This window comes from Ipomoea nil, unplaced genomic scaffold (genome assembly GCF_001879475.1).
Source record: "Ipomoea nil cultivar Tokyo-kokei standard unplaced genomic scaffold, Asagao_1.1 scaffold2833, whole genome shotgun sequence".
In the NCBI taxonomy this organism is placed as follows: Eukaryota; Viridiplantae; Streptophyta; class Magnoliopsida; order Solanales; family Convolvulaceae; genus Ipomoea; species Ipomoea nil.
Genome location: NW_017619261.1, coordinates 1,406,378 through 1,421,264, shown reverse-complemented (window position 1 = coordinate 1,421,264; position 14,887 = coordinate 1,406,378). Strand labels below are relative to the sequence as shown.

Sequence of the window (14,887 nt, the reverse complement as noted above, 5' to 3'; positions counted from 1 at the left end):
AAGTAGGACTTTTACTATTCAGATTATGATTAGGATTCTCTTTAATTAATTAATATGGTCCACTATGGACCATGGACCCTTATCCCTAAAACAAGTCCTTAGTCCTATAAGGAATGGAATTAGCAAGCCCATAGTATTTAGACCCCAATTATGACTCTTAGGAATATATATATATATATATATATATATATATATATATATATATATATATATATATATATATATATATATATATATATATATATATATATATATATATATATATATATATATATATAGGATCATAGGAGGCACCTAAATCTTACACCACAATAATCTCTCACCACACAAGAAGTTCCAAGAATCCCCTTAGGAGAAATCAAGAAAGAAGAAAGCTTAAAGAAAGACCCTTCATAGCCAAGGAATTAATTAAGGCTAAGAGGTAACCCATGTCTCAACAAAACCTATTTTCATAGCTATGATTCCCCTCTTAGGATTTCCCCCATATTCTTGTGTGTTGATGATTCGTTATATTGATCTTGATAATTGGTGTATGATTCCATGGGTGATCTTGATGGTCTTGATTATAAGAGGTTCTAGATAATTATGTGGTGTTCTTGGTGTTCTTGATAATTATATAATGTTCTTGATGTTTATGTGATATTCCTACCGAATCTTGATATAAGAAGATGAATTGTGTTCTTGTTGAAATAAAAGTAATTAGAACCCTAGGTTGCATCGGGAAACTCGTATGGTGTTATTCTTGGTATATTGGGTGGGAATTCGCATGTTTGGGTGTTGATTATGTTTAGAAAAGCATGATAGGTTATGTGCCGTATGTTCTTGCTTTTGAATCCGTTAACTGTCTGCGTATTGTTGTCAATTGCGTTTGAAAGTGTCTAAGCATGGTCTCGGGTTCCACAATGGTTCCCGGGGCGTTTTTCTGTGATGAAAGAGTCAGTGGGGGGTAGGGGACCCGCCACCTACCCGCGGCCGATATGGGCAGCGCCGGCAGCGGGCAGCCGGCGGGCGGGCAGCTGCCCGGAATCACGCCACCGGCGGGCAGCCGGCGGGTGACCCCTCACCCACTGGCTACCCGCTGGAAAATACCCCACCTCGGGATTTTGGCTTCCTCGTTTGACGTTCCCCCGACCCCCGTGGTGTCCCAACGGATTCCGTCTATCGTGCCTAAGTCTAGTTTGATGTTTCGGGTACCGTTCGTAGGATAAATGAGTCTTATATATATCGCATGCTGGTTGAATTGGTATCCCGTTAGCCTAGGTGGAAGAAGTATGAACCTATTAGGATTATTCCTAGTTTTTGGATGACCACGCATAGGTTTCATTATACGTTTTCCCCCCCTTCCCAATGTGTTAATGTGGGTTGCATGTGCTTGCTATGTGTTATGTGTGCATGATACCCCAATTCGGTTGCGATCGAATTGGTTATTCCTGAGCTGCAGTTCAGAAGCTGGCTGCGGTCAGACTTACACTCTCAGGCTGCGGTCCACCGTTTGGTTGCGATCAAACGTTTTACATGAGCTGCGGTTCATATTCCTGGTTGCGGTCAGATGACTACTCTTGGGCTGCGGTCCACTGTTTGGTTGCGATCAAACATTATGATGAGCTGCGGTTCATCGGTCGGTTGCGATCGACCCCTCCGTGTTGCGATACGGGGCAGGGTGCTGCGGGGCCGTGTCTGAGCTATATGCGCTGACCCTCATGTATGGGCATGCGATTGGTCCTGTGGCGCCAACAAAGTGTGCTATGTGATGAGATATGGATGGTTTGATGATTACGAATGTTATGAAAGTGTGACCATAGGATACATGCTAGAAAACCGTATATGATTGGTTATGACTATTGGATGTGCTTATTTCTATCTGTCGAGTCCGTTCCCTGTGCTTGTGAATTATGTGACTGTTGATTGTGCTTATCCCTATCTGTCGAGTCTATTCCCCGTTTAAAAGCTAGAGTCTCTTAGGATATATCTTCATGCTTCGAAATGGTTTTTCTTATATCTATATATATGCCTATATGTATTGTATTTCAACGCGTTGGAGTGGGTTACCGGCATCTCTCGCTGAACAGATATATTTGGCTTTCAGGCACTGATGAGCAGACACTGGAGCGCGCTAGAGATTCGAAGCGTAGTGTAGATAGTTTTCCTTTCGGCCTGCGTGTCATGCTTATGTATTGACATTATTAAGGAATTTAGTTAGTTAGCCTGTGCATCTGAGTTCTCCAGCTCAGGTGTGGCATAGCACCCCATACTCTTATGTTTAGTAATGCTCTGTTTGGGATTTAATAAGAGAATACCTTTGTTATATAATTCTTTAAAAGTTTAAAAATTTCGGGGTGTTACACCCAGCTAGCCCAGTCCTGAGACCGTGGCCGAGTCCGAGCGGACTGTCACGGAGCAGCTGACTGCTCGGCCGTGTGGCCGTCCGCGCGGTCGGTCTCGTCATCCCGTTTCACCAACTCCTGCTCGGTCTCACGGTATGGCTACACGGAGCACGGGGCCACATGATCATGTTGCACTTTCCGCTGATGTTACTACTGAGCCCACGTGCTACTCTCAAGCGGTCAAATGTTCTGAGTGGCGTGATGCAATGGACTTGGAATTTAATACCCTGGTGCATAACAATACATGGCAACTTGTTCCTTATAAATCAGGTATGAATGTGGTTGGTTGCAAGTAGGTGTTTAGAACCAAAAGGAAAGCTGATGGTTCAATTGAGCGTCACAAGGCTCGATTAGTTCCCAATGGTTTTAATCAGGTGGCTGGTGAGGACTTCTTTGAGACTTTCAGTCCCGTGGTTAAACCGACTACAGTACGTCTTCTCTTATCTTTAGCAGTTTCTCGTGGATGGACTATTCGACAGTTGGATATCCACAATGCTTTTTTGAATGGCAACTTGGCTGAGACAGTTTATATGCGCCAGCTGCCTGGCTATGAGGACAAATCTATGTCTGGGCATGTGTGTCTACTTCAATGTTCTCTGTATGGTCTCAAACAAACCCCTCGTGCATGGTTCACACGTTTGCATGATGTTATGGTTTCTGTGGGCTCCTCGCCTTCCAAAACTGATGTCTATTTGTTTATTTACTCACGTGGCAATATTCAGCTTTATTTTTTGGTTTATGTGGATGACATCTTAGTTATGGGTTCTGATTCAACTCATGTGGCTGCTCTTATTGACAAATTGGCTCTTGAATTTAAAGTTCGTGATATGGGTGTGCCTTTTTTTTTTTTGGGTATTGAGACTGTTCCTGTGTCTGGAGGCATGCTTCTGTCTCAGCAACGGTATATGAAGGATATTCTCAAGCGAGCAGGTATGGTGGATTGCAAGCCCGTTGCCACGCTAGTTTCCACCCCAAAAGCCGTGACAGGTGATGAGGTTCCATATGTTGACCGCACTCAGTACCGCAGCCTTGCAGGTGCTCTGCAGTATCTTACGGTAACCCGTCCTGATCTCTCTTATGTTGTTAATCGTTTGTGTCAGCACATGCACTCTCCTACTACGGCGGACTAGGCTGCTCTGAAGAGAGTTTTACGGTATGTGAATGGGACACTCAATCTTGGTCTCAATATTTCCTCTTCTATCTCTCTAGATATTCATGCATATTATGATTCAGATTGGACCGGCAATCCGGATGACCGAAAGCCAACTAGTGGTTTCGCTGTGTTTATGGGGAGCAATCTTATTTCATGGGTAGGTCGAAAACAGCGCACTGTGGCTCGTTCCTCAACTGAAGCTGAGTACAAAGGGCTGGTTGATGTTTCTGCAGAAGTTACTTAGCTTGTTTCTTTGCTGAAGGAAATTGATTTTGCACAATCTTCTGCGCCTAAGCTCTGGTGTGACAACCTTGGAGCCACTTATTTATGTGCTAATCCGGTGTTTCACGCTCGCACGAAGCACATTAAGATCGACTATCACTTTGTTCGTGACAAAGTAGCAAAGAAGGAGTTGCAAGTTCATTTTATTTCTACCAGAGATCAGATAGCAGACATTTTTACTAAACCTCTTTCGTCCTTACGTTTTAATTTACTCCGTCGCAAGCTCAATATTTTGGCTAGCCAACCTTGTGCTTGAGGAGGAGTATTAGGACTATATTATTAGTATTAGACTTGGACTACCTTATTCGTGTTAGACTAGGATTCTATCTAGTATCTATATATTCGCTCTCTGTACTCTCAGATTGATTATTCAATACAACACAATTATATTCTCATCCCACCCACCCAATTTGAGGTTTCTTCCTGTTTATATATCACTAGTAATTATCCCGTACGATACACGAACAATTATTAATTTAACAAATTTACCAATTAAATTTTTGACATCTTCTAAATTAGCAAAGAAAGTAATGGTTGTAAAAACAGAAAAACGTACTTGAGTTCTTCAGCTTAGAATTAGTTTTATTAAAAATATAAGTATAATTATACAATGTAATATTAATATTTTTAAAAGTTTAATTATGTTATTATTATGTTGATTTTAAAGTTTATTGTTACTTATATTATTATTTGAATTTGAAATAACTACTTTAATTATATAACTAAACGTATTTAAATAAAATAACAGATAATATTTGTCAAAAATCTAAACAAAAAACTTATTCATTTTAAAAAGATTATTTATGTAAGAACTATGTTTATTTTATATCTAATTTCTTCTTTGTATATATGTGGAATCAAATTAATTATAATTGAGGTTTATATGAATATATACACAAATTATATTAAATATAAAATTTTACCAATAAATTTGAGCATAATAAACTTTTTCCCGTATCTCAAAAAAAAAAAAAAAAAAAAAAACTTTTTTCCATACTTAATTATGCTTTAATATATATAGAGATAAAGATAGAGATAGAGCTATAATAATAAAATATAATTTATAAAATATAAATACACATAATAACTTCAAAAAAATATGTATAAATACATCTACCCACACAATTAATGCATTCATACTTCCTATAATCTTGTTTTTATCAAAATGCATTTACACTTTGGAGAGAAAATTTTGTGGCCATCATTTTACTTTAATATATATAGAGATAGATATCACCTTCTCAATCGTAGTAGTAGTGCATTCATGAAAGTTGCATACACTTCCTACCTTTGTGTTTTAATCCATCAACCCTTACGAAAGCTCTTTCAAGTTTCAACTTTAAAGATGTGAGAGAAATCAAGTCATTTATGTTAGAAAATTAGTTAAAAATGACATTTCAAGTAGTTATTTTGAGGTAAAATATTGAGTGAGATCTACTTTCGATTTGGATCGGTCAAGTGGATTTAAGCTCTCATAAGTGAGAGGTTTAATTTGATATAGAGTAAATGCCAATTTTGGTCCCATGAATATTAGCAGAATGACAATTTTGGTCCACATGTTTAATTAGTACCAATTTTCATCAACGATTATTATTTCATGTCAAAATTGATCATGCCAATCACCCCTCCTCTGCTAAAATATGCCAAAATGTGTAATTTGTTAAGGCATTTTTGTCCATTTATAGTTTTATACATTAATGAAATTGGCATATTATACATGAATGAATGAAAATACCGTTACAAATTACACAATCCGACTACAAATTGAACAAATCAAACCAAATAAATCTTGAATTTTCTGTTTGGACTTTAGTTGATTGTGAAGAGAAGATTGGGGCCAAAAAATCCATATCACTATGTGGTTTGATTATTCCCTATACATATTTAACTCTTGGGCATCGATTCTTTGAGTCCAATTGACTTTGGATCGGGAGTCCATTCGCTCATCACAAGTCCCCCACTTATTCTAGTTGTTTGGATAACTAGAGAAAGTAGTTACATTGACCCCATCACCTCGCATCTTGATCTTTACGCTCACGTGTCCATAACTCTAATCCAGAGCCTTCCCTTGGAGCCGTGGGAGCTAGGTTTGCTTGGTTAGCGTCATTCGAATACTAAGGCCCGAATCACCCTACACCGCCTACACCAAAGCTAGCCCTCAAGATTATTACATGCATCATTCTCCACACACCCTTCACTCATGCTATCAATTCTACCTTAGGCCTACTCGCCCTTGGGTTCTCCTTAACTGAAGACAAAATGAGCATACTTGTCAGTAGCGGAATAAAGTAAGGGTGGAAGTTGCAAGTCTAATATGAGAAGAGATTTCAGATTCTAAATTAGAAAGGGTTGAGATTTTAGTGCTAATTCACTAATTAGAGAAAGGGCTGGAGTTTCAATGAACTGAGGTTTCAATCAAGGGCTGAGATTTCCAGAGATGAGATTAAGTCTGAATTAAAATAGGAGATCCGAATTTCAAGAAATTAAGTTCAAGATGAAATTAATTTGAAGTGCAAGGAAATGAGATTGCAATCCAGATTAATTTCAAAGTCAGTAGTCAAATAAATGAGAAGAAATATGAGCTCAAGTAAATAAAGGAAAGTGACTAGTCCAAAATAGAAAGAGCCAAGAATAGAGAAATTATTGAAGATTAATTTCCAGATGGCGTGGACTTCATCAGATTAAATTGGAGAGCATATTTGCATAGACTTGGAGCTCAAAAAGTGGCTAAACATTTTTAATGTCTAACACAACATTAAAAATGAAATAAAGATTTCTGAAAAGGCTACAAGACTAATGATAAGTACCAAAGATACCACCTTTTAGTGGTCATTAAGGGGTTTAATTGTGCCTAATTGAAGCCTATTGTGAATGATTTATGTGTAAATGCTATTAAATGCGCTAATGTGTTGCAAATGCCCATAATCATGTTCACTTTAGTGTTTTGAAGGCTTTTGAGCTTAAAGGAAGGCATATGGTTTGAACTGTTAAACTGGAGTGAACCGGGGACAAATGCAATGGAAAAAGGCGCCTAGAACCCATCCACGAAGTGATCCATGCGCGTGGGCCGGAATGGATCGGAACCCGAAAGTCCCACGCACAAGATCCACACGCGTGGAGGAGAAAAGGCGGAAAATAGGCTGCGTATGCGACGCGCCAACGCCGTACGCCAGGGGGTACGCGCACCAGAATTCTGTCTATTTAAAGGGGCTAGGCGGGATTATTTCATCATTCTTCATTCTATATTTCATTTTCAGAACTCTTAGCTTAGTTTGTATATTTTCTCTCTCTAAATTAGAGTAGATTCACCTAGCTATACACTTTGATCTTCAATTTCTAAGACAGATGAGTGATCTAGAGTGAAGAGACTTGACAACTCTCTTGATTGTGGAAAACTCTTCTCCAATTTGTAGATTGATCTTCACATTGTGATTCAAATTGGTAATCTCTAGACGTGTGCTTGTAATTTCCGATTTCTATTATTGAATTGCTAGTTTGATTCATCTAGATTGTGATTTCAATCTCTAATCATGTGTAGCTAGCATTCTCTTAGTGAATTGGATATTTCTCGTGATTGATGATGTATTGATTGAGGTGTAATGAATATGAGTTTGATCCATGTTGGAAGTAGATTATGTATATACTTGTGTATGTGTAGCGCGCACTTATGCATGAGTTCTAGGATGAGTGTATTGGCAAGAGATTGTGATACACTCTAGCCTCTCCACTTGCAATTCAACCTTGTGATCCGAGAGGGCCAAGGTCGGAAGCAATCACGTAGGCAAGGTGTTCTATGTAATGCCTTAGGCATAGAATTTGCCTAAGAGGCTAAGTACGTATCGGCTTAGCACTAGCAAAGCGTGTGCCAATGACCAAACCATCACCGAGCCTCAATTCTCACCAATATCTCTACATTGCAATCCTAGGAATTCCAATTCACTCCATCTTTAATTGTATAGCTTCTTTTGTTTCCTTGCACATTTTCCTTGTTGTATTCCTTGTCTCCTTGTACCATGCATCCATCTAGCTTCCTTATGCAAATGTGTGCTTGAGCTTGACAACACGATAGTCAATTCCAATTGGCCATCCTTTGAGAACGAGATCCCGAGAATCTTCATTCCCAACCTTCTTTCCTTCCACCGCTTTCTAAACTTGTCAACTAACTGACAAGATTCAAAATTTGAGATTGTCTTTTTCCAACGGACAAATTCTCAAACATCTATATAAGGATGAAGATTTGAAACCGCAAGGCACGAACCATACCAATCTTGAATACACGAATTACACAAGAAAACTACAAGTGAAAATCTACAAGTGGTTCAGAGCTTACAGAGAAAATATTCAAGTGCTAAAATCTTCATGTTTGAGAGACTAGCTATTCATTGAAGAATCCATCCATACGTCTCATAGTTGGAAGCAAACAAAAATCTTATTTTCCCAAAACAAGTGATTTCTCTACTGGAGTGTAGAAAGAGGATAGTAACATAGAGTTGTGAAATCATGGTTGCAGTGCTGGAGGCATTGGTTTGGTATCTCTTCCGAAGTGTAGATAGAGGAAAGTATCATGGAGTTGCAAAATCCTAGTTGCAGTGCTGGAGGCACTGGTTGGGCGTGATTAGTGTGGACTTGGTGATCAAAGCACTAGATCACATAATTCATTGTATCTTGTAACCAATGAGGGGTGGATATAGTGAATTTCTTCTGGGGATAGGAGAAGAGTGTAGTAGGAGGGTTACATCACCTCCGAACCACTATAAATTCTTGTGTTATTTATTACTTTACTTTATTTATTTGCATACATGATATTCACGTGAATTACACTTGACATAATCACAACACTTATTTTATATTCCGCTGTGCACAAGACACTACCAATTGATTTAGTGTTTTGGTTTATTTATTGCCTTAAAAAAATTTCGAATTAGTATAAAAGTCTATTCACCCTCCCCCCTTGACTTTTACTTCACCTCTTTTGGGACCAACAATAACATTTTCGCTTCTAATTACATTTACGATTATAAGTAATTTAAAGTCTTTATCTATGTAGCATTTGACTAAGCCTTAATTAAATACTTCATATTTAAATAAGAGTTTGGCCCCAACATGTAACCTAAGGGATATTCAATTACCTATATTGATTGAATATGGGTATAAGGTTAGTTTTGGTAACTGCTTAATTGCACTTGTTTCTAGTACCCCATTTTTGTTGAATTTGCTTGTATCCCATTTAATTTAGTGAAATATAGTGCCACACTTATTAATATTTAATTTTTAAGAAGTTATGAGTAAAAAGGCAAGATATGCACTTTGTGATATGCTAAGAGTATTTTGGTCATATATCTCTCATAAAAAATTCAATTGAAGATGTTTAAGTGTCCATGAAAAGCTGAGAAAATCCTCTAAAACTTTTATTTTTATAACATTCGGAGATTCAAGACAAATCAAGGTAAAAAAGGTATCAAGGCTTCAAGGAGATGATTCAAAACATTTTTGGGGACTTCAATCACGCTCTGGGAGACATCTTTCTACCTCAAGAGAGCTTGAACACGAGATTTATTCACATATTAAAGGGGTTTTCTATGTTCTTAAATTCTTCTATCGTTTATTTGATTTCTTTTGTTTGTGCCTCAATGTTTAGAGCCTAAACTCGTAGTACTTGAATTTATGATGAACCCTAAGTATGAGACCTTGTTCTTAATTGTTTCTTCATCCAATTCTATATTTTATCCTTTGATTCAATCATGTTTTTTATTATCCTTAATTAATAATTGCCGACTTATTAAATTTAAGTTTGATGCATATATCTCTGATAGAGATATCCTTTGTATGTGTAAATCACCACACGATTAAAAGAAATGGCATGCAACCCAATAAATAAGATGACATCAATCCTATGTGTTTGAGTCAAATCGTTTAATAGAACTAATAAATCATTAAGTTATTATTTATTTAGTAACATTACCATTATTTTGAGTCTAATACTCTATATCATTACTATAATTTTAGTTTTTTTAGGCATTTTTGACATAAATCATTACTAAAATTAAATTACCATATATATAGTAGTACTTAACACGTGAGACCACTAAATATGTTAGTAAACATGTAAAATCTTGTCTACTACTCTAGCAATGTTAAGCAGGTGTTCTTGCAAAAAGGGCTTCTTGTGGAGAACTTCCACAGCTTAAGAGTAAGATCCCCATAAAGCCAAACACCCAATATGAGTGTTCAAAGTTATAGCTTAGCATGGTCTTCTACACCAATCGAACTGCATTCTCTCCAGCTAGTAAGTTGTCATCTTTCCTCCACAACTTCACATACCGCGTCAACCTGGACCATAACCCAATTGCCTCATCTTTGTCTGGTAATTCGACGGGTTCATTAAACTTGCCTTTTTCACTTAGCTCTTGGAATGCGTCAACAAGGTTCTGGAGTCTTGCAACAAATTCGACGAGTAGTGAGGTGAATGTTGCCAAGGATAAGGCACTGGCATTTTCGTATGTCCTTGATTCTTCTTCTTCTTCTTCGGGTTCCATAGGGGCTGTTTCGTGGTTCTCGGATGTGACTCCTGCTAATGCATTGTGACTAGAGTTTCCATCATTATCCCACCTCCTTGGCATTTGAATGGAGGATAAATCGAGTTTGGCCTCACTGAGGGACTTGAAATGATAGTCAGTGGTGGTGGTGGTGTCAGTGTCATCGTCGAAGGCCAAAACTTCTTGTGGGACATTGAATTGGGCATGTTGCCTCCCACCAATTTCCCAGCTTTCAGCATTGACAAGAAGGTAAGATTTCTTGTCTACCTTCTTTTGCAACTCTTCTGCTGCTTCATGCACTTCCTCGAGTAGGTCCACCGACCCCAATTTCTCCATCCTTTTCACTTTCTCCCCAAGTTCTCTCAACACTTTGGCACCCGCTGTGCCTACCCTTTGAAGCTCATGACGGAAGACTTGTCGTCTTTCAGCCGGAGCCTACACATAAAACACGAGATCTTATTTTGTTAATAGATTATAAAACAAAAAAGGCCATTACCTACACACTGCACTATACTGTTGTAAAAATCGACCTAAGCAAGCGCCTAGGCGCCCCTAGGCCAAGGGGATTTTACCCTTAGGCAAGGACAACTCAGTGCCTAATTCGGCCAAACTCGGCTCAGGACTAGGCGGCCTGGGCGCCCGAGGGCAAATTATTGTGTGGACCATGGTCCACACATTGTTATATGGACCATAACAAAAAGTACATTTTTAATATATTAAATGTACATTATTTTTGTATTGAATGTACATTATACAATATAATGTACATCCCCTGAATACAATGTATATTATTTTTGTACTGAATGTACATTATTTTACAGTATATAAAATATGATCCACACAACTTGTGTGGACCATGGTCCACACAATAATGATTGGCGCCCGAGTCGGCCAACTCGGCCGAGTGTTTTAGTTTTTTTGGTGTGCAAGGTGTACACTATTGTGTTTTTCTTATTATTATTACTCATCCGCCTAGGCGGTAAAGAGTCCGACTAGCGGCTAGCGCCTTCTACAACATTGCTTACACAATGAACTTCCAGAACACGAGACAACAGGTCCAACACTTTAGTCAATTTGGTAGAATTTCCACTTTAACAAATGACACAACAAAAGTGTTGCTTAAGAGAGCATCCACGGATTGCTTTTGTATCTTTTTCATTCTTAACAAGGCAATGGGTTCTAGGTGCTCTGATCCTGCCAACTCTCTTTGGCAGACTTGAGGGATAACCAAATTAGATACAATATTTTACTAGTCCAAATTCGACCTACGTTTAGAAAAAGAAACTACAAAAATTAAGTCAAAGGAGTAAAGTAGGCACCTGTATTTCAGAAAGTATACATCCATGCAGTGCCATGACTGTGAATGCACAATGCCTTAGTGCCCCGCTGACTTTAACATAGTTTCTCCACGGGTATTTAAACATTTTGTAAGGACCGTGGGGCGGCTCCCAGATAGCAAATCCCATCTGCATATAAAAAAGTTAAGTCAGAACATCTAGTCGAGAAAACTTGTACTGAAAATTGAGCGTACCAGAGTCTCTTCCTGGCTTGTGGATTCTACTGCTGCTCTATAGCCACTATACACTGGATCGTCAGAAGCTTGGTAGGTAAGAATTTTCGAGGGGATCCTCTCATATTCAACACAATTCAGATACTCACTGATGCACTCTGAAACAAATATTAAGGAATGACATATAAAAGAAAGGGAAAAGGGTCAAATAGGCTCTCCAACTTTACACAAAAGTGCAATTAGGCCCCTAAACTTTTGAAAAGTGCAATTAAACACACTAACTTATCAAAATCGGTCAAATAAACCCAACTTATCAGTAACCAACAGGTTACCGGTAAACAAGAAGTCGTTGACCACCATTAGCCATCATTGGGGAAAAAACCAGCGACTTACGACCGTTCGAAGTCGCCGGTCACCCGTATTAATCCTCAGAGCATCGCCGGAGTCATGTGCTCCATCTCAACTAAAAGCCTAAGCTCATAGTTATCTTTTGGTCTGGCTCTGATATCAAATTAAAACATGTGCTCCATCTCAACTAAAAGCCTAAGCTCATAGTTGATCATCATTAATAGTTATATGCTCAACAACTAGTGACCTAGTGACCTGCTTTTACAGGTCACTAATAGGTTTTTAGGTTGCAATGCACCAAAATAGTATGTTTATGGATTTAATTGCACTTTTTAAAAGTTTAGGAATTTAATTGACTTTTTGAGTAAAATTCAGGGGCTTATTTGACCCAGACTAAAACTAAACCATTTACATAATATGGAGTAATAACAACAAGAATGTTCAAGAAACTGACCTTCCAGTGAAGATGCAACGCCCTTGAAATTTTTTGCAACAAGGTTGTGAAGATCCTCACCTGCCCAAATGGGATAGATGCATATATTCACCGCCATAGAAACACCAGCACCAAGTGCAATTAGCAAGAATCGAGTTACAGCTGTATAGACAAATTCTCGGGTGCGATAGCCCGACACCATTATGAAGCAATATGTTATCAAGAAGACTCGAAACCCGTATTCGTATGGCTTCATTGTTGGATATAGTTTAGCGTAAGTGATGCATGTGCCTAGCAATTACAGACAAAACAGACCGAGTAACTGAGTAAGATTCATAGAACCAAGAAAGCCAAGCTTCGTTACAGCAGGAATATAATCAGCCAGGAACACTGACCAGAAAATCAGACCTGTGATGAATATGCCAATGACTATAACAACTTCTTCCCAGTCTCCGGCCAACTGAGATAACTCAGCCATTGCAAGAGCAAGTCCTCCAGCTGATAGTGTCCCCAATCCTCGGTTAAATCCTTTGCTAAGAGTGGCACCTAAAAAGTAAATACATGAAGCTAAATTGTAGGACATTTTTCTCATGCTAGAAGTTACAAAAACTCAATCTACTCAAACTAATTTTTAGATCTTGGAGGGCTTATTATTTATCCTTGCCTAATTCATACCTGCAAGCATACATCAGAAAGAAAGCTGGCAAATCCATCTAACTTCTTTCAAATATCATACTTCTTATAATTCAACCTTGCTATTCTTTACTAACAATGAACAGAAGTTAGACAACCCTCACAGTTAATATGGTCTGGTTCAGGAAAGCTTATGATTATGGGTTTCAAACAGTCTATTGTTAGGATCGAACGCTTATCACTTAAGCCAAAAGCTATAGCTAGTAGCGAAGACGCAAATTTATTTCTTTATAAACTCCCATCACACTTTCGAGAGAGGCAGGTGCGACTTGGCCTTTCACCGGCCTCCCCAACAACCCCTAGCCAGCCACGAATTGATGGACTTGACCCTTTACTGGCCTCTGCCCAACAATCCTCTAGCCACCTAGCCAGCCAGCCAGCCACGAATAGATGGACTTGACCCTTTATTGGACTCAGCAAAACATCTATAATCAACTTCAAAGTAGTTAAAGATTATACCTAGATGATCAGATTAAATACAAAGCCACATTCCCTAGGTATTCACGCTCATACAACCTAATTGCTGAAAATTGGAGAACACTAAACAAAAACCCAGACAGAAAAAAAGAAAAAATTGAAGTGAAATTAAGATTATACCTATGCTGAACTCAAAAACAACAACAACTGTAAGAATAGCCCACACGGAGTATTTACTGAGCTCCGCCACCGGCTCCTTGAAGAATATGAGCAGAGATATGAGCATCAACGCCAGTCCCATCTTGGCGGAGAAAATGATCTTTCTCGGGTCGGATCGACCCATCTGCCACGCCTTCATGGCCACGCTCCGGATACTCTCCCATAGCTTCGCAACCTTCTTCCGAGCCGCGGAGCAGAAGCCGAAGCCGAAGCCGCAGAACTTTGGCCTCTCTCGGCAGTCGAGAGAGCGAGCAAACCCCGGGAGCTCGGAGTAGTCGGCGTTGCACACCGGCGATAAAAGCCTCTCCCTTTCTCTCTTCTCCGCAAAGCTCTGCCGAAAGGACCCCAATTTCCTGGACATTCTTGATTCTGTTTCTATATCTCTACGCAATATCCATGAGAATTCTCTGCCATTTAGACAGAGATATATATGTAATTATGTATATGTGGAGCAGGCCGTGTCTGGAGTGGGTGCCTGGGGTGGGGTGGGGTGGAGAGGGGAGGGGTGGGGGTTTGGGTGCGATGCTTGAGTACTACTTAGAGTCAGAAAGAAGCGTTTGGTGGGATTCTGGAGAAAAAACGGTCAGTATTGTAGATTGCGGGAAAGAAGAAAGTATCCGACGGCGTTTCTACCTAGGAGCGTACGAAAAGTTTGCTACGGAAATGCGGAGAACCGATTTTGTTATAATTAATCTCATAATCTCATTTATTGTTTTTTTTTTGGACCGCATCTCATTTATTGTTATGCTTAATTCAAAGAGTTTTTGTTATAATTAATTTCATGTATGATCTCATATCATTTTCAACAATTGATTCCCGACTATTAAAATTTTCAGATTTAGTTCCATGACTTTTAAATCCTTGTCACATTTGATTCATGACTATTAAAATTTCTAGATTTGGTCCCACGAT

The 14,887-nt window shown here is 38.8% G+C and overlaps 1 protein-coding gene across 1 annotated transcript; it reads right to left on the bottom strand.

Moving 5' to 3' along the window:
• Positions 1 to 9,853: 9,853 nt before the first annotated feature.
• Positions 9,854 to 14,593, bottom strand: LOC109159597 (aluminum-activated malate transporter 9-like). The gene is made up of 6 exons (XM_019307711.1): positions 13,937 to 14,593; positions 13,055 to 13,192; positions 12,668 to 12,937; positions 11,887 to 12,023; positions 11,675 to 11,821; positions 9,854 to 10,790 (listed from the first exon to the last, which is right to left on the bottom strand). Exons 1-6 carry the CDS (start codon positions 14,334 to 14,336, stop codon positions 10,074 to 10,076), a joined length of 1,809 nt encoding a protein of 602 aa, XP_019163256.1. The 5' UTR covers positions 14,337 to 14,593; the 3' UTR covers positions 9,854 to 10,073.
• Positions 14,594 to 14,887: the final 294 nt, after the last annotated feature.